This window comes from Lepisma saccharinum, chromosome 22 (assembly GCF_977018435.1).
Source record: "Lepisma saccharinum chromosome 22, izLepSacc3.1, whole genome shotgun sequence".
Taxonomy (NCBI): domain Eukaryota; kingdom Metazoa; phylum Arthropoda; class Insecta; order Zygentoma; family Lepismatidae; genus Lepisma; species Lepisma saccharinum.
Window position 1 is genome coordinate 44,843,710 of NC_139250.1, and position 21,257 is coordinate 44,864,966.

A 21,257-nucleotide genomic window follows, 5' to 3' on the forward strand; every position below is an offset into this window, starting at 1 on the left:
GTTTAGTCGTGCTAGCCGGAGCAAGAGATAAGCGAGGTATATCGGTGAGGCTCGGAGGACGTACTGCCCCAGGCACTGGCATAGTGCAGCTTTGTTTGCCTAGGTGGCAGCACCTTACACAACAATATGTACAAAAAACAAGTAAACTTTTTGTAATAATTTTATTGTTACATGAAAGACCACTTCAACTTTTCCACATAATTGCCACCAATATTAAGGCACTTATCATATCGAACAACAAGCTTTTGTATTCCGTCGTCATAGAAGTTTGCCGCCTGAGTTGACAGCCGTTTTGAGGCTATCATCGTCATCGTGGCAATGAACTCCGAGATGCTTCTTCAGTTGCAGAAACACGTGGTAGTCACTAGGCGCTAGATTAGGGCTGTATAGAGGATGATCAAATTGTTCCCAGCCAAATGATGATATGAGATGTTGACAAGAAAATTCAAGGCGCTACCTAAACGTTTGCTTTTGTGCGCCTCAGTTAACATTTTTGGTACCCATCGTGAGCACAATTTTCGATAGTTTAAGCATTCGGTAACAATTTCGTAGATAACACTTCTTGAAACTTCAGGGAACTCCTCTGATAATGAAGAAATCGTGAAGTGTCTGTTCTCTTTCACTTTTTCTGCACCAAATCGACAGTGATCACTGAGGTCGCCCACTCCGTTCCTCATCATGAACATCCTTTCGGCCATCTTTAAAAGCTCTTACCAATTTGCGTACCACTCCATCACTCATAATGTTTTGTCCGTACACTTCACAAATCTGACGGTGAATTTCAACTGCTTTCTTGCCTTTAGCACTAAGAAAACGTATATCAGCGTGTATTTCACAGTCGGCGGGATTCTCAATCGGCGGAGGCATTTTAAATACGCAAAAGCAAATGTATTCACGATCGATTGTTGCCGCAATGGCGTCTGTGGCTTGCCAACAGATGTAGGTACACAGTGCGCATGCAAGGGACACCGACCGCAGTGGTGAAATTTCAAAATGGTACTTACTTTAAAAATATGCCTCGTACGTTGTAGTTACCTCATTGTTACATTGTATCATTTACAGTTAACAATACTATCATAAGACAATTTAGGTAAGGGTGATTTTGATCAATACCAGTATTTTGGTAAACATTGAAGAAAAAACTTGATTATTGAAATTGGCAAATATTACTGATACCGTGATATATTTATACATATGAACCCAGATCCAAGGTTCCATTGCATCCAAGGTGCACCTGAATTTTCAACATCTAAAATCTGAAAAAAGTTTGATTAGAATCGAAGAAATATTGTAATTAAGATCAAATGTTTAAAAATTGGAATGGTGCACAAAGAATCTGTTTCAAAAATCTCCTTAAATATGTAATCAGGTGACTGCCTTAGTAAAAGAAGCTATAAATTACTTTACAAAACCAGGATGTATGAATTATTCATTCATATTGATAAAAATTGTAATCAAATGGAGGAATTTTGCACTAAGTTACAGAACATTTACAGTAACATCATTTCAGACAATTTACATTTAATCCTCCATCAGTCACACCTGGAAAAGTAACAAAATCGGTTGTGCTGTATCTGTGAGATTCTAGCATTGTTTTACTAACATATTTATGATTACTTTTAAATTTTCACTTTATTTTATTTAAGTAGTACATATAATGATTCTTGAGCACCTTAAAAACATTGTTTTAGCACTACATATGCTATTTATTGTCATCTTACAACAAATTTATTTATGGTCATCACTCTGCTGTTCATCACAATTGCACCACATTCATGTCCAATCTCCAAATTACCTTCTCTTACCTCTGCATTGTCACAATTGCAGAGAGACCCTTATCACTGGTGATATCATATTCATTGCAGTCACCATTCCTACTGCAGTGCATGGAATGAAGAAATTCAGCCGTTTTCCGGACCCTATTGATAAATTCTACAGACTGTGCTACCATTAACTCGGATGAAATCAGTTGCTTTGTATCTCACACATACAAACAGCCTACTAAGCCTAGCACAAAGGTGCACCAGAAGGAGACTGCGCTCATCTGTATTCAAACAAAGAGGGAAGAAGTTACTGAGATGATTAGAACCACATGCCTAGTCAGTTTCCAGGTATATAAACAATTTTAGTCGCATGTAACTCACATATACAACTCAATCAATGGAGGGTTGAACCAATATGCCTGCCTCTATCTGCAATTCCAATATGATACTGATCCTGGCATCTCAAGTGAGGGTTGGTAGCATCATAAACCTCATCTCCCTTTTGACCTGGCATTCTTTAAATAAATAAAACATACCACTAATAATGAATAATCTGTTTCTCATCTGTCAAATCAGTGCTTGAAAATTTGTTTCCTGCAACTGGAGTACTTGTGTATTGTAAAGGTAAGTTGAGGTAAATTAAATCAAAATACTGAATGGTATGTAAATGTATTTAAAAATACTTGGAAAATTCAAGGAATATGTTTGTGCAAAATGAGTGGCAACCCTGTGATTTCATTATATTTTTTTATGAATATGAATGAAAAATTCATGTCCCTTGATTTTGTACAATAAATATCTAAATATGCATTTTATTTTCAAAGCAGTCACCTGAGTATCAATCATTTAGGTACATAGTCATTGAATACTTGTAATTTTATATGGCATCAGCAGAATATCAGTTAACAACACCAGTTAACAAGTTGGGGGACTTTGTTACCCCACAACCATGTTGTTTTTTTTTTGCTGTATCTAGACATGACTGTTGCCAGCCTACCGTTCGCCCTGCTATTACTCTATTGGAGTTTCTGCTACCAACGGACGGTGGTGCCATTCTCATATCTACTTAGCAGAAACATGCCTCCATTTGTTTACATTCTTGGGGAGCCGATCCCTGTGGCAGAGTGGTTAGCACATCATACTACGATGCCAGGGGTCCTGGGTTTGAAACCCAGCCTTGGCATGGATGTTTGTGAGTGTCCATTGATCAATTTCATCATATCATCACTCATCTCCATCTTCACAAATTAGGCAAAAGTGGCACAAAAAGTGAAGTAAAATAAAGCAAATCAATCAATCAATCAAACATTTTTGGGGTAAGTGAGTTTCCTCATGCACATTCTCGTATAAGAGAAATTTCAATTTTTATTACTATTTTCTGCTTGCTTTTGTATATACTATTAATTTAATCAAATATAACTTTTAAAGCAATAAAGTTTGATTCATATTTCTACCTTTATCATGCCATTTATTGGATGAACAACAACTTGTTAAAAATAAATTTAAAAATAAACATTTGTAAACAGTTGTAAACTCTAAGACACAAACAAAGTATGAAGGTGCCTTATTATTGTACAAGAGAAAATAAATTTATATCACAAATGTGATTAAACTCAAAGATACAAATATATCATGTAAGAACAACAACTTATCATTGCATAAGTGAAAAGAAATAAATAAAAGATAAACATTTGCAAATTCAAAGACACAAATAAAAAATGTAAGAAAATATCTATATAAAGGAAAGTGATTATAAATTTAAAAAGAAAATTCCCTGGGGTAACAAAGTCCTCCATGTGTCCACCAGAGGGTTGAAATTTCGTATCAGCCCATCTGTAATGTAATTTTATGTGCATTTCTCATCATGTGATCTAACTACAAGTTTTGAATATTTTAGATGCTGCTTCACAATCCAGCTACATTCCCGCAAATGAGCCAGAGGTACTTAAGACTTCCCTTAGATTATAGCATTGTGCTGGCAGTGAAGCCACGCATACTTACCACCAGCAATGATCTGAGGGGCTACACGCCAGAGCGCCGTCTGTGTTATTTCAACTCTGAGAGACAACTAAAATTCTTTAAACTCTACACACAAGACAACTGTAAACTGGAGTGTCTTACAAATTACACCTTGATTAAATGCCAATGTGTCATGTGGTACATGCCAAGTAAGTTCTTTTTTATTGATTGATTGATTGATTTGGTGTTTTAAGTCCACTTTATGCACAGTATGGCTAATCAGGACTGGACCTACAGTTTAAAATGGGATCCGAACCAGTATGAGCCTCCACCGGGTATCAAACCCAGACCCCTTGGATACAAGGCACTACTACCACTGTGCCATCAGGGAAGCCTCGAAAAGTTCTTTTTGAGAAATATACTATGATTGCAGTAATCTTCCATTCAAAAGGCACATAAAATTTGTCCTGTATATTGCATTGCAGATTACTGAAAATTATGCTGACAGAAACAACTTATTATAACATTTCTTATGAGAAATGTAGCAATACTGAACATAATATTCCTTAGTAATGTTAAAGAGTTCTTCTTTTAACTTTTTCTGTATTGAACTGTGCTGCCTTGTTTTATGTATATCAAGACAGGAGTGTCCACTCCACCCAAGACCCTGGACGCCTTCATTCAAAGGGTCGACAGTTATATCGTAAAATGTTTTAAATGTTTGCCATGCAGAAATCTATATAATATATATATATATTGTGGACAGGGAATGCATTTTAAAATCCCACAACTTAATGATAAGGTAGAAAAATCTAACTGCATTCATAGTCCAGTTGTCTTAACCAGAACTAGTATATTCCTTTTTAATGGTTTGATGTTTCATATACAGAGCCATAGATAGTGAAAATATAATTGGACGCCTGCTGCAATGAATTCTCCCCCATTCTTTCAACGATACATTGTCAAAATAGATTTTATCTCAAGTGGAACGTTCCTGTGACAAGTTAGAAATGCATTTTACATGATTTATTTCTCTGGTATCAGGTAATTTACAATGTGTTAATATTATGCAATTAGATGAATTCAAATTCATAACCATTTCAGCTGCAGATTTGTTTCACACAAAAGAAAATACATTGACTCAGGGGCAGGCAGGTTTCCCTTCTGCAGTCTATCTTCTTCTCATCTTTTCTCAATTTAGCTCTTGTAAAATCCAAGAGAGATGAAGAGACTCAAATGCCTGTACCCTCTCGAACAATAATTTATGATAGGAAATCTGTTTGAGGTTGAGGTCACAAACAACTGTGTTTCAGCATAAAATTTATTTTCACATCATCTTCTCACAGCAACTTTGTGGTCCCTGTTTGAGATTTTGGTTTCTTTGTATGATTACAAATGGTACTGTATTGCTAATATAAGTTTATTTTCTTTTCTGCCGGCTCCCATGGTGGAGCTACGACACCAGGGGTCTTGGGTTCGAATCCCAGACTGGGCTAGGCTGTTTGGGAGTGTTCATCCATCAATTTCATCATATCATCACTCATCCCCATCTCTCAAATTAGCCAAAAGTGACACAAAAACGAAGTAAAATAAAGCAAATCGATCAATCTTTTCTTTTCTTGTTCTATTTCAATATGATTGTGTTTGCACAAGAAATGAATGGTAATAAAATATTCAATAATATTATATAAATATTTTGGATTAACAAGGCACCTGAGCAGTGGCACATGTAGCACACCCCTAGCAGCATCCTTCCTTTGTCAGTGATTGCAGTATGTACAGTGGCGTGCCCAGGATTTTTGAAAGAGGAGTGGCTACCTATTATTATTTTTTTACTATGCAGCCCTCATTTTGCCATCTTTTCCTGCCTTTGACCTTCGTTTTTTTTTAGGAATCACATGCTGATGGAGGGGTTATGACCCCACTACCCCCCCCCCCTTTGGAATGCTACTCACAGATCCTATTACACTTTGTTACATCTTTTCCTCTAAAGGTGGCCAGAGGTCACAATAACTATTCTTAGACAAGACTGTATTAAACCCCATGTCTACACACATTATGTTATTTCATAAAATTGTGCAATGCGCAAACAATACTTTTTCGTTTTTATTAAAGTTTTGGTATAGAAGTTTAAAATAACTATTTTTTTCCCATACTTTCAGGAAACAAAACTACACAACTATGCTCACCATGGGATGTCAACTGTGTATCAGATGCTCAAGGTAAGGCTCAATACAGAGGAATGTGGCTAAATCATTTCTACAAAATTGTTATGTGAAGACAATAAAAACTTCTAATTGTATCTATGATTTTTAGATTTTCTTATAAATATGTACACTGAATGGCATCCACACACTCGCTAGACTTCTTCTCATACAAAACTATAGAATTCCCACTCATTTTATGCAAATAAATTTCCTGATTTTTCCTTTCTTTCAATATAATGCTGTATTCTTACTTACTTTACAATAATTTGCAGCACATGTTTAGTGGCCTCAGTTTAACACTAGAACTGCAGAAGATCCGATACCACTAGAACAGAGGAAATGGGTTATTTTGACCCCTCAAATACATTTAAAAATTGCAAATTATTTTGAAATGGGAACTTTATTATTTCATTTTATATCATTATCTGTATTTTATGTATTACAATCAAAGGTTTCAGGTGATGTGTGATATATTTAGATTACAAATTACAATAATCAACAACTGAACTAACTAACTAACTCTCTAGACTTCTTAAACCGGAAGGTTCATGGCTGCAGCAAGACAGGCAGTGGCGTAGTGCCCACGTAAGGCTTGTAAGTCCACCTTACAAGTTAAAATTATTGAAGAAAACTTATTTCATTCCCGTATTTATCGCTTGAATACACACAGAAATATCAGACTGCAAGTAGAACTTTTAACGAAATATTTGAGGACTTGTTTTGATTCGAGTTGTTTCTCTGTAAGGCTTCTTCAGAGGACTTACGTGTAGGTGAATGGAAGAAATGATTTGGACTCGCCCATGGCGGGTGTGTTTGCTTACGTAGTATCTTCTCAACCAATGGCAGGGCACCCCGATTCTGAGCCAGATGTAATGCGCATTACCAGTGGGTGATAACTGGCGAGAATATCTGTCCCCAGGCAGGCAAAGCTTACGTTGGCATGGTTGCCGCTGCGTATGACTCATATGCTTCCCACGGTCGGAAGAGAACAAGGAAATTCGACTCCCGTGTTTTTTCAACAATGCTTGACGGGAGGTGTAACAAAACGAGTGTCATTTTTAATGTGTAAACTAACTATTAAGTTCACAAACGAGATGGTTTAATGTTGGATATTACCTCCATTAGAAGCAGCGAAGTTAAGGATAAAAGAGGAATGTCTGGCAATCCTAGATCCGGCAGCGCTCGCAAAGTTTGGCGCGTGCATCCCAGTTACCCGTAATGTTAAAGCATGCGCGTAATACTTAGCGTTATGATTTACAGGTTACAGGATTTTTTTTACCTTTTCCTTTCACTAAGTTGCTTGATATGCTTTTCACAATGTGCGCAAATATCGTAACCATGATAATGAGTAATATTCTCGAATGCATTTGCATTTGCAAATTGTATTGTACGCATTTCCCACATAAGAATAAAAATATGACATGACCTTTCCAGAAGAAGAGTTTGTGTCCTAAACTAAGCTGTATGCAAGATTTTTCAATTGCTACCAGTTGAAAGTTGAGCTACATGTAATTTATTCTGAAGCCGAATATCGAGTAAAGAGTGTGTTTGAACTTCACGAGTACTTGCGTACTACCCATTTGAATGAAGCTGTTGGACAAGTGTACAAACTAACAGAATTGTTCCTCACTGTTCCTGCCTCAAGCTCGTCGGTGGAAAAGTCGTTTTCTGCACTGTAGAGGATTCATATATTTCAACGCAGCACACAGACTCAGGCAAGGAAATCTGACTTGGGACTGATATCCATTGAAAAGGAGCTGCCAAAGACATTGACCAGAAACTCCCGATCCTACGACGACGTGATTGAGGTGTTCAGACTAAAGGATCGTTGGAACGGGTTACAGTATAAATGAGAATTTTCATTAAGAAATACATATGCTATTATTGTTAACATAGAGTGTGTGCATTTTGTGTTTGAAATTGAGTATGCCCTTACATGGCTTAGATTCAAATAGATTCTATTTAGTTAAAATGTTTTTGGTTTTATTTATCCAATATTCAGGTCAGCTTTATCTAAGGAAGCCTTACACCTTTCATAGAATCACGCTACGCCACTGAAGACAGGCCTTCCATCTGTCCCTATACTGAGCAAGATCTATATACTCTTTTCCATCCGTACCGATATCCTTTAGGTCCATCTCAACTTTGTCCCTTAATCTTCGTCTTGGCCTTCCTACAGGTCTCTTACCATCAGGTTTCCCAACAAGAATCCTGTAAACTCCTCTTTCCCCTCCCATTCGTGCCACATGGCCTGACCACCTAAGTCTTCATGATTTAATTATTCTAATAATATCTGGACATGAATACAAATTATGTAGTTCGAAATTATGTAACCTTCTCCACTCACCTGTCTCCTTAACCCTTTTAGGTCCAAAGATTTTCCTAAGGATCTTATTTTCAAATACTCTCAATTTATGTTCCTCTTTCAATGTAAGGGACCAAGTTTCACATCCATATAATACTACAGGCAAAATTACTGTTTTGAATATTTTAACTTTTAGTTTCTTAGATATTAAACGAGAAGACAAACGTTTATGAAGAGAGAAGTAACATGCATTTCCTGAATTAAGCCTACTTTTTATTTCCTCCTTAATATCATTTTCATTTGTTAATATTACTCCTAAGTATTTGAATTCGGAAACTGGTTCAAACGAGTTGTTATCAATAATTAGATTTTGATTATTACCTAACACTTGGTTTCTGCCTGTAAGCATTTATTTAGTTTTCTCTTTGTTAACTTCCAAACCTATCTCTTTAGCAGTTTTGAAAAATATTTTAGCATTATTCTTAATTGTATTTATATCATCCCCTAATAAGTCTACATCATCTGCATATGCTAACAACTGAGTCATACCATTTCATTTTAGTCCTTCATTAGTTTATTTTACCTTCCTAACAGCATATTCTTAGGCAAAATAAAAGAGCAATGGAGATAATGCATCTCCTTGTTTTAACCCATCATGAATTGTAAATTGTCAGACACATTAATACCCACACAAATTTTACTTTCTGTTTCACTGGTGCATACTTTACTTTTATCATACTAACAAGCTTCTTAGGTATTCCAAACTCGACTAATATATTTTGACTCTTTTAACCGATTCATATGCTTTTTAGAAATCAATGAATAGCTGATGGACATTTTTATTATATTCCCACTTTTTTTCAAGTGTCTGTCTGATGTAAAAAATTTGATACATAGTTGATCTGTTACGTTTAAATCCAGATTGATAATCATCCACAATTTCATTAGCATATGGGGTTATTATTGTTAAAAGAATGTTAGATAATATTTTATATGTTGTTGAAAGTAGAGAAATTCCATGGAAATTATTGCAGTTCATTTTATCACCTTTTTTAAACACAGGAACAATTATGGATTCTTTCCACTGTTGAGATATTTCTTCTTTATTCCATATTAAACAAATTAATTTATGAATTTGGCATATTATCGAATGGAGGACCGCATCTGTCGATGGTCAGCGGATCCCTCGGATCTAGCTGGGAGGATCACATTGTAGTCTGCCAATATTAGGACACTCATGGAGCCATGACAGGGCAACAACTGAACACTCCAGATTGCAAGACATTCTGCTACTTGGAGATGTAATTTCTGGTCCAAGAACACTACCTATATGACTACGTGCATGTAAACTGTGACAAGTGGGAACCTGGTCAAGACAGGATGATACAGGAACTGCAACCTGACACTGATATTGCAAGATGTATAAATGAAACTTTACAGAAAGAATTTGTATTTTGTAGATTTCAATATACCATCTTAAAAAGGACAATAAATTATGAAAAGTCACGAAAGTTCAAAAAAAAAATTAAAAAACGAAATAGTTATTAAAGAAACAGTGAAAGTAGAGGTCATTTTGACTCCTCCCACCATTCTGGTGTTTAAAATAGCCATGCTGTTGTATTTATTTTTACATATGGTCCCTTGTTGCTTGATTTGATTTATTTTGCTTAATTTTTTGTGCAACGTTTGGTTATTTTATTAAGATGCGGATGAGTGATGACATGTTGAAATTAATGAATGGACACTCATAAACATCTAAACATTGAATTGAATTGAATTGAATTGAATTGAACCAGGTCAGGATTCAAACCCTGGACCCCTGGCATCATAGTGCAATGTGCTAACCATTCCGCCACAGGGACCGGCGATCCCTTATTGCAATGAATTAGGTTTTCAGTATATTTATATCGATGTGCCCCAAATCTATAGTCACGCATATAGATCTTACCTAACAATAAGTCAGAAAATACAGCTGTAAGCAATGTATGAATGAAGTATAGTATTTTCACCAGTACAGCAATATATTAAGAATATGATTTCAAATAATATGAAAGTTTGTTAGTCACAAGATACTCATAGCAAGGAAGATCCCTAAAAACAGAGTTAATGTTGTGTTGAAGAGATTTTCACAGGTATGTTGTAAATCAGTGGAAGCTCATGCTAAAAATATCTAGCTTCTCACTGTAATAGATATGTGACATATGTGACTGTATGTGACATATTCCTCTTCACTGCTTCATTCTGTGATATCTCTGAGAATATGTGGAGTTGGAGAACATCTGGTGCCTCTTTCAATCACTGTCCTTGGACACAAGTGAATGAGAATTTTTGAAGCACCTGACTTTCTGATTCACTGTTGTATTTTTTGTATTTTGAATTTTTTTAAATTTTTTGTCACATGTCTACCAGAAGTATCAAGTTTTAAGGCTAGCTGAGATTTTGTAGTTGTCTTGGCTCAATCATTTCCATCTGTTCATCATTCATCTAACCAATATGTACTCTTGTATTCCTTTTTGCATTACAATCATCTCCCAGAGAAGTTTCTGATGTAAGAGCACAACTTTTTTTATTATTATTCATTCTCATTGTGATTAACTGAAAAGGTATAAAAGTGCTGTAACATAACCAAAATAGACAGAAAGAAATGTATTGGCTCAAAGCAGGAAAAAACATCAAATGAAGAAAAATACAGATTTTGACAGCCTTTCACATAAATTGGTAGTAAAGTTAATGTTGAGAAAGTATCTTGCCTGGGTGTATTTAAATATCAATATTAAACTGTACGTCATAAAGATCAAGCAAGAAATTTCTTACCCAGTTCATCTTCAAACTTACTTTCATTTCTATGAGTTTAAAGTGTAAATCAACAAACAATACTTACAATTAAGAATTATTATTGAAGAAGCATAACAATTCTAAAAATGCTCCTTTTTCTAGATGATTTTCGAGAAGCCACGTTTGTTGACAATCTTCACAGCAAAATGAGAGACAAGAAAAAAACAGTGAATGCTTCCAATTGTGATTGCTTACCAGCATGTACTGAGATCAACTATGACTTTGAGATGTCACTATCTACTTATAATTGGATGGGATTTGGAGGGAACTTTCCTGACAAACCTCGTTACAAAGAGTAAGTATAAATCATCTTTAACATTGCCATTTTTTAACAAAGATATTGCTCGGAATTGCATATTGTTTATTTAGCTGTAGCAGTGAAAGAACATTTTCTGAAGATGGTTCAAGATCCATATATCTAAAATAAACAATGTTATGTGCAGACTTAATTCTATTAAAGGTGGAAAACAACCAAGTAAACTACCATACGAAGGTACCTTGAAAACAATGATACCATATGAATGAGAAATTAAGTGCAGTGTATTTTTTTTATTTTACACAAATAAAATTTGTACTTGAGTTTATATTTGGCCTCACAATAAATTATATATGTCAGAACACAAACCTATCTATACTTTAGTTTTCACTATGTTGGCCGAACATAAAAACCATATGTTGGCCCAACATGAAAACCACACATTGGGCCAATGTTAGAACGACACTGAAAATTACCATTGTATGTTCTTACGTTTGGCCAATTATTTTCAGTGCAGTTACTTGGCATATTGTTGCACCAGTGGATTGGATCTCCATTTTAAATATGTTGAATAAATAAATTGAAGCAAAGAATTTAATGAAGAGAAATAAGTATCCACTATGTCAGTTGTGTGATTACATTTGTTTTTTCCTTGTAAGAAGGTATACAGCAGATATCTAACAAGAAATGTAGAAAGGGTACAAAATGTTCTTGTAAATAAATGCAAGAAATTGGCAGGTTAGTAGCAGCTCACAATAAGACAAGTTTGATCTGTGTTCAACAGCATGTTGGGAAAATGTATTGTCATGCTTTGAGTAAAAGCACTGTGTAGATATAATGTGTGTGTGTGTGACTGGTGCTTCCACTAGTGACAAAAATGTGATAGCTTCAAGGTTACTGCATCAAGGAATAGTCTATGAACAGTCTATATCAGGTGCTTGGAACACATATTATCCAGTTGTAATGTATTCCATTTGTTCATCATGTTTACATCATAGTCATGTTTGTGTGCATTAATGTAAATCTGTGCTACAGTTGAGGACTTTGAACTCTACTTTCATATAATTCCAACACAATAAATTAGTACGTGACAAAGATTTCATTACAGAAACTTTTATATACGTGGGTTGTAAATTCAAAAGTTATTACAGTTATAGTAGGACAAGTTACAGGTGATAACTTCCCACAATGTTGTTGCCGGACCCTGTGGCCAAGTGGTTATCACATCGTGCTCCAACGCCAAGGGTCCCAGGTTCGAATCTTGCTCAGGATTAGTTGTTTGTGAATGCCCATTCATCAATTTCATCATTTCATCACTCATCCCCATCTTCACAAATTACCCAAGAGGCACAAAACTCGAAGTAAAATAAACTAAATCAATCAATCAATCAAACCCACAATGTTGTTGAAAAAAATAATTAAACTTGACATTTTGCATAATTTATGTAATATTTAGCTTCCACAAAAGTACCACATGACATTTTTGCACACTCCGCAAAACACCCAGATACTGGAAAAGTATGAAACCATATCAATAATTAAATTATAATCAATACTTTCTGATGCCAATACATTTGTGTTGGTATCTGCTCAGGCCTATTAAACATTTAACTTTAAATGCTAATAGCAAGATGGACATGGATGATAATGTCAACATCATCATCCTTTACCATTTCCTTCCTCTTGGCAGATAAAGTATCCGCACAAGTCATAAATGTCCAAGAGATGTCTAATTAATGTTTCTTGAACATTCGTAGCACAGTTCTGGGTATCAAATAGAAGACAAGAATATTCAGTAGATATTCCATGGATATCCATATGTCTATCCAGAGACATCCATAGGATATTCAGAATGTCTCATGCATATTCTGTGGATCAATGTTGGATATGTTTTGGACATCAGTGCTATGTTAATGTGAACAGAACATTATCTGGACTTTCACTAGACATTGTTTGGGCATTATCTAGTTATTTTTCACACATATTTTGCATACTGAAAAAATCATGGACAAGATTTAGGCATATCAAGTATCTCATACACACATACATTGATAACAATAGTAATTTTTCATGGATATTTCATTTACCATGAAGATTGACTGTAAACAAAATTTGTAATGTATCTTGGTTTGAAATAGTGAATAGGTCCACTATTAGCTGAATGTACACTACATCCAGAGTTGACTGTACGTCTGAAAGTTAAATTGACATTGGGTTCTCACATTTATATTTTATATGCATCAGTTGACATATTTACTTACAATACTACATGGTGTAGTAAAGCCACAGTGGTCTAGTGAGTACAGCATCTGACTACTATGCAGGAGACCTAGGTTTGATTCCCAGGGTGGCCAATCTGAGGTCGAAATTTTTGCAGCATTGTTCCCACATAAAGCAACTCTGGGGCTCATGGGCACCATGGAAGGGGGGTGGGTAAAGGTAGTCGGAGCATGCTGCTGATCACATCACCTCCAAAATGGCCAAAATTGAGGATATTTCGCATCCGTTAAATGTGCCTTCATGGTATGGTGCTATAACACCACCGCAAACCCCTGTGGCACGGGGGGGGGGGGGTTGCACTAGCTTCTGGGGTGCAGTAAGAATGATAAATTAAGAAAGATCGATAGTTCACAAAAGTTTTCATTTAGGCTTTAAAATATATTTTCAACTGAACACATTATATTTTTATGCCACAAAAACTGCAAACAGAAAATGTTAATCACTAGAAAAGTAGGAAGTGAATCTCCAGATTAGAAAAAAACCTTCATTAGCTGAATGGTTCAAGTCATAGATTATGTTGCCGAAGGGTAGGTGACAGGCAAGGAAATGTGCTGAAAACGTTTTCACCCCTCCCCTCCCCTACTTACCGCCCCGTTATAGCAAGGTTTGGTGAAATTGTGCTGTTGTTAGGTTTCTTTTGTAGTTGTTGTTGCTACAAATTTCTGGAAGAAATATGAACAAGATCTTGCACTATAGCTACAGAAATTGTTTTATTTCGGAATGTAGAATCAACTGAAGTCATAAGATGAACTCTGCAAAGCATTGAAAGTAATTGTGCTCGAAAACTGGACTTGACAAAACTAGCACAAGAATTTGCTTCCATCAAAAAACCCAGAGGACTGGTAATGGGCATTTAACAATATTGTTATTTTTGTAGTAACAGTGCATTTTCATTTGTAATTGTAACACAATTTTTTAACGTTTATCTCTTAAATCCTTTCATAAATTTTTAAATAGATTAAAATTACATGTATAAAAAAGGTAAAGTGCTCACCTGTGCTTAGCACCACATCATGAAGGTGTGTAGGGGGTTTGGGGTAACACCCCACACTTTCTTGATTTGGTCGTGAGTGGGGGTGATGTGATCAGCATCACACCCCTGACCGCATTTACCCATCAGTGTTTCCCCCAGGTACCCATGTCATTCGACGTTGGTTGGGTGCTGAGGCTGCTTCCAACATTAGAAAAGTTCCCGGATTTGAACCAGCCGGGGCTCGAACCCGGGACCTTTAGCAAATTACATGTATGTATTTTCATATTTGTAAATACCTAATAGAAATGCAGAAGTGAATTAATATTTTAGAAAAGAAAGTTTTAAAAAAATCCCTGGTGTCGCACAACTGTAAGTTGCAGGGAGGCGCACAGCATGTTAGTTACGCTACTGGCTATATGTATGGAGAACTTTACCTTTTACCTTTACTACATGGTATAGTAGACACACTACATAGAGAAAAAAGTTTGTAGTGAACTAATACCTACAATTTATTTATAGGAGATCATTTGGTGTTGTGAATATATTCTTCAAGGAAGAACAGTTTATTTCCAGCAAGAGAACAGAGCTATATGGACAGACAGATTTCCTAGGTAAACTTCATTTATAGAATTTTTAGTAAATTTTGTATCTTTATAGATCCTTTCATTTCAATATAGCAAAGTACTTACAAAATATATATTGTAATATACAGATACAGGGACAAGATAAAGAATACACTAGCTGGAAAAGATAAAGAATATACTATTTTGTATTCTTACTACATGTAGAAAAAATGTATCATCAGTGATGTATTCTTCATATTGTCCCATGAGTGTTTGTAGATGACAAGAAAGGGATTTACATACACTCTCCAAACAAAACACATCATTATTTCAATGTCTGTAAAATTTTTAACTGCCTTCATTGTTGAAAATTTTAATTTCTCTTGATTATTACATAATATAGCAGGCTTACATTTTTTTTAATATCAACATAGTTGAATACGCTTCAATTATCATAAATTCATACTTCTTAATAAATTTCAATTTTATTAAACATATCTTATGTTAAATAAGAAGTTAAATCATAGTTCAATGAAAATACTGTATTTATCTTAATTTCATTGTAATGGAATTTGAAATGCAATCTAGTATTTTGATCCCTCTAATATGTGCAAGAACAAATTAAAGGTTTTTCTACAAGTAAATAAAATGATGCAAAAGGTAGACACATTTCATGAGTCATTGTTCTTCATTTCAGCAAACTGTGGTGGATTACTGAGTTTATTTCTTGGATTCAGCCTAATTAGCTTGATGGAGTTATTTTACTTTCTTATTGTGAGAATACCTTGTGAGATTTTCAGGCAATACTCTTTTCATGAAGGAAGGAAATCAAAAGTGCAACCATTTCTAAACTAAGCAACAGAGGAAATGTTTGATATTAGTATCAATTTTAAACCCTAGAACACTAGTGTAAGTAAATTTTACGTATGGAGTGCCCTTATTTCCCTTCCCTACCTCCCACCTCTCACCTACTCATCCCCCCACCTAGCAGTGCTTTGAGTAGTCTGTCAGATGTAAGGCAGCACTGTGGTAAGGGGGTTGCAAGTGCTGAACGTCTTGATTCTGTTTGTTATGTTGTGCACTGTATGTCAATTCTACTTAGCTCTAGTAAAACGAGAAAAATCTGTCACATAATTTTGACCTTCATAAATTCGATTTTGATAGATTTTGAAAAGCAAAGTTTAGTAGCATGCACTATTTCTTGTAAGACATTAAAATTACATTTGTTCGTTATTTACAGTAAATATTATTATTGTTTATTTTTCATTGTTTGAACTTTTCGCATTCATTCTTAATGTATGTACAGGCTTGTCAGTCAAGACATTCTTTTAAAATATTCCATTTTTAATAAAACCATGTTTATACATTTTAAAATAAAGAATAAAATTCCAATATAAGGAAAATAACGTTAGAAAAGAATCGTAATTTTGTTTTCATGATGTAGAGGTTCTGTTGAAAATCAATTTGATAATGTATGTAAGATTTACGTAGCTTTAGTTACAATGTAATATGGGAACACAGGGTTAAGATCTCATGAAACATTTTTTTCTCTATCCAGATGCATTACAAATAAATAAAAAATAATAACTTTGCAATCTGTAAATTTAATATTTGTAATAATGACGTGTTGTCCTTGTTTTGTAGTGGGTCACATCGCCTATACTATACAGTTTCTAGCCATCGGTACTGCTATATTTGATCCTACTTTTTCATGTATTCTCGTCTTCAACCTCTGATCATTATTCATGAACAAAATTACTTGGTGGAGTGGCGGAGTGATTAGCACATCATGCTACAATGCCAGGGGTCCCGGGTTCAAATCCTGGCCTGGGAATGGATATCTGTGAGTGTCCATTCATCAATTTCATCATATCATCACTCATCTCCATCTTTGAAAATTCGCCAAAAGTCGCACAACAAGTGAAGTAAAATATAGCAAATCAAAATTAAAAAATAAAATAAAAAAATTGCATGGTTTTATAAAATGTTAATGGAGTAAATCAAAAATAGATTTTTTGTGAGAGGATATTTAGAGATACCAATGTTAATATATACATTTTATGTGCAGATTATGAAAATACAATCATTATGCTAAGTACTCTAAATATCGTAAATACAACCAGGGTTAAGTAAAACACAGACTAAATTTATTTGATTTGCACCAGTCCTTTAATTGAAAAACAGTTTACTTATTTATTAGTTCTTGTGATTTCAGCAGCAGATATTTTCCCTCATTGCTGATAATATGGAATAATATAACAGTTAATAAGTAAAATGCTCAATAGCATTTCAAATAACATGTTTGAACAAAAACATCTAGATATATAAAGATTCCCATTCAAAGAATTTTCATTGCATACAATTAAAACAACGTAAAATGAAGTAAAGTGTTCCCCTGTGCATAGCACCACGCCATGAAGGCATATAGGGGGTGTGGGGGTAACGCCCCACACTTTCTTGATCCGGTCGTGAATGGGGTGATGTGATCAGCATCACACCCCTGACCGCGTTTACCCCCCAAGGTTTCCCCCAGGTACCCATGTTATTCGACGCTGGGCGGGCACCGGGGCCACTTCCATCGTTAGACAAGTTCCCGGATTTGAACCGGCCGGGGATTGAACCCGGGACCTTTAGCATGGTAGTCAGACGCGTTACCGACTGAGCCACCACGGCCATATGTTAATACTTACATTACAATACAATACTACATTAATAGATTTTACACATACAAATACAAAATGCATAGCCAAAAAGTGAAAAAAATTGGGTCTTACTCTGGAATTATATCAAAATCACAAAAAAAAATAAGGAGAATATATAGAACACTACAGCCTACTTCTAGGTGATTCTAATTTTCCACCTTCATTTGACATTTAAATTTACAAGAAGAATATGTGATTATACTACATTATATACATTTTATCTTATGTAAAAGTAGCTTCCATGTATTCAGCTATAGAATAGAAAACATGGTTCAGAAGCATCGATTTTATCTTGTGCTTGAATATCAACAATTTTGGTTCTTTCCTCATATCTTGCGGTAGTTTATTGTAGAGATCTATGGAAGAGTTTAAGGGACCTTTCTTACATAAGTTAATGCAGCAGTGTTTTATGTGAAGTTTGTCTTCATTTCTTGTCTTTAGGCCATGTATTTCCTCATTTGTGGCAAAGTTGGAAATATTTTGCTTAACATGAATTAAGCATTCATAAATGTATGTGCAGGGGAGAGTTAACACATTAAATTTACAGAAAAGAGTTCTACAAGAATAAGTTTTCTTTACTCCCAATACTGTATATAAAAATGCAGTAATCTCTACACCTAGATGAAGAACATATTTCAACAGTCCCCGAAACGCAAACACTATGTTTCTCACACCAGTAACTGAGGGAGAAGTCGAGAAGGTAATTATAAATTTAAAAAATAAGTATTCATCAGGGTCAGATGAATTTTCAAGTTCTCTACTCAAAAAATGTACGAATAGTATTTTACAACCCCTAGTAAGTATTTGCAATACACAGGTATTTTTCATAGTGAGTACAAAACAGCAAAAGTTAGACCATTATTCAAGAAAGACAGCAAGGAAGAATGCTCAAACTATAGGTCAATTTCTCTTTTGTCGGTCTTCTCTAAAGTAATAGAGAAAATTATTCTAAATAGATTAGTAACTCTCTTAGAAAAATACGGCATTTTATCCAAACATCAATTTGGATACCAAAAAAGTAAATCAATATCAGAAGCTATTTTTGAATTTACAAATAACATACCAAAATCGAGAGACAAAAAAATGCATGTGTATGGATTATTTTTAGATTTTACCAAAGCATTTGATTTGGTTCAGCATGACATTTTACTAGATAAAATGGATCATTATGGAATCAGAGGTTTAGCAAAAAAATGGTTCATGTCTTATTAAAAAGACTGATGTCAGTGTGTAGACATTAACGAAATCAAATCAGACCAACTGTTCCTCAATACAGGTGTACCGCAAGGCTCAATTCTAGGACCAGTTTTATTTTTACTCTACATAAATGATCTTCCAGAAACCTTATCAGAGTCTCAAACAATACTTTTTGCGGATGATACAAATATCATAGTAAAAAGCCTAGAATATGAGAAACTTCAAAAGAATTCCATTTCAACAACAACACAACTAAACACGTGGCTAAACAACAACAATCTTTCCCTGAATGTTAAAAAAACAGTTCTAATAAATTTTAATCCAGTAAAACAAATAAAAAACTTAATTGTAATTACTCCCTCAGTCCCATAATTATAGTCCGGTATGCCAAAATGGTAGTACAGGAAATACAGACGAAGAGGCAGATGGAAAGCACACACATGAGGAGGAGCACAGTAGATCAGTCTTCAAGATTGTGAAGAGGAAAAACATGACCTTATCGCAACGAGCAACAAATACCCACCAGCCGATTACCAATGATTATGGGACAACAAACAAAGGTGTACCGGACAATAATTATGGGACAGATGGAGTATTAACAATGAAGTCATCAAAGAATGCAATGCAATAAAATTCTTAGGAGTATGGATAGACACAAACCTGTCTTGGGACATGCAAATTACTAATTTAACTCAAAAGTTAAGCAGGCTCTGCTACATGATGAGAATTTTGAGAAATGTTTTAACTTTGAATGATTTAAGGACAGTATATTTTGGACAGATTCAACCTGTACTTACATATGGTATCTCTTTCTGGGGCAGTTCACCCAAAATACAGAAAATTTTTATTTGGTAAAAACGCATGTTAAAAATTAGGAAGAATGTATCCCTCTCAAACCCAACAAAACAAATTTTCAATGAATTTCAAATGTTACCTCTTCCATGTTTGTACATATTCGAAACGTTGTACTTTATTCATACAAATTCTAAAATATTCTAAAAAAATCTGGACATACACAAGTACAGCACTCGTATGCATAATCCCCTCCACCACCTTTCTACTGTAAGCACATCCAAAACACATAGTGGTCTAGGATTTCAAGGTGTAAAACTCTACAACAAGCTCCCAGAGGAATTCAAGAATCATATTCCAATCAAATTTTAAATAACAGTAAAAAGCTTGCTGATGAAATATCTGTTTTATAGCACAGAGGAGTACTTAGATCATATTTTTCATTAATAAACATAACCTTTGATTTTTCTTCTATTTTAATGTTATTTTATTTTTATGTTCACTAATAGCCATAAATTTTGTTTTTTCTTCTATTTTTTATGTTATTCTATACTCTTTTATACTTTTTAATATGCAAAAGTATGTGTTAATTCTTTGTACTGAAAATTATACATGTAATTGACCTATTCCATATCATAGTGTTATTTGTACTTATATGCTCAAGTGGATGGAAATAAATCATATCATATCATATCATATCATATCATATGATTCTTATAGCTCTCTTTTGAAGCATAAAAAGGACTTTGGAGTGGCCCTTGTTACCCCCAAACCATAATCCCATATCTTAGTAAAGCATCAAAGTGCCATATAAAGGCACTTTACAGTTTGGGTGCTTGAGATGTCTTCCATTCCTAGAAGGGCAAAGCACACACTACTTACTTTTCATTGTAGCGTGTTTATGTGTTCTGTATAGCTAAGGTGTTCATCCAGAAGGATACCCAGAAATTTCGAATACTTTTTAGGCTCTGGTTATGTATTCCTAGATATTAGATTGAGGCTTATTTGGTTTCTGGTTTGGATTGTAGAAAAAGTACTGTAATTTGTTTCTTTGCTGTTGAGGAGTAGATTATTATTTAAAAGCCAGTCATCTAATTTGTTTAATACGTTATTAGCCTTAGATTGTAGAGCATCTTTGGAAGTGTCTGTTACTATAATATTTGTATCATCAGCGTATAATATTGCATTTGCTTCAGGTATAACATTTGGTAAATCATTTATGTTCATAAGAAACAAAAGAGGGTGAAGTATTCTTCCCTGAGGCACCCCACATGTTACACTTTTCATGGTGGAGTGTTGATGTGTTACATATCCTTTTGCTGTAGTGTGAGCGATTTCTACAATTTGCTTTCTATTTGTAAGGTAAGATTGAAACCACTTTTGTGGTAGTCCACGGATACCAAGTTTTTGAAGTTTCCAGAGCAG

General features: G+C 34.7%; 1 protein-coding gene across 1 annotated transcript in view; it reads left to right on the forward strand.

Annotated features, from left to right (window-relative positions):
• LOC146004845 (pickpocket protein 28-like) overlaps window positions 1–21,257 on the forward strand; it is an 80,493-nt gene that overhangs the window by 57,659 nt on the left and 1,577 nt on the right. Inside the window, exons 4-8 of the mRNA XM_083143869.1 lie at window positions 3,661–3,931; window positions 5,885–5,944; window positions 11,172–11,364; window positions 15,098–15,189; window positions 15,839–15,928. Of these exons, the coding sequence (XP_082999995.1) occupies window positions 3,661–3,931; window positions 5,885–5,944; window positions 11,172–11,364; window positions 15,098–15,189; window positions 15,839–15,928 (706 nt within the window). The remainder of the gene's footprint in view (window positions 1–3,660; window positions 3,932–5,884; window positions 5,945–11,171; window positions 11,365–15,097; window positions 15,190–15,838; window positions 15,929–21,257) is intronic.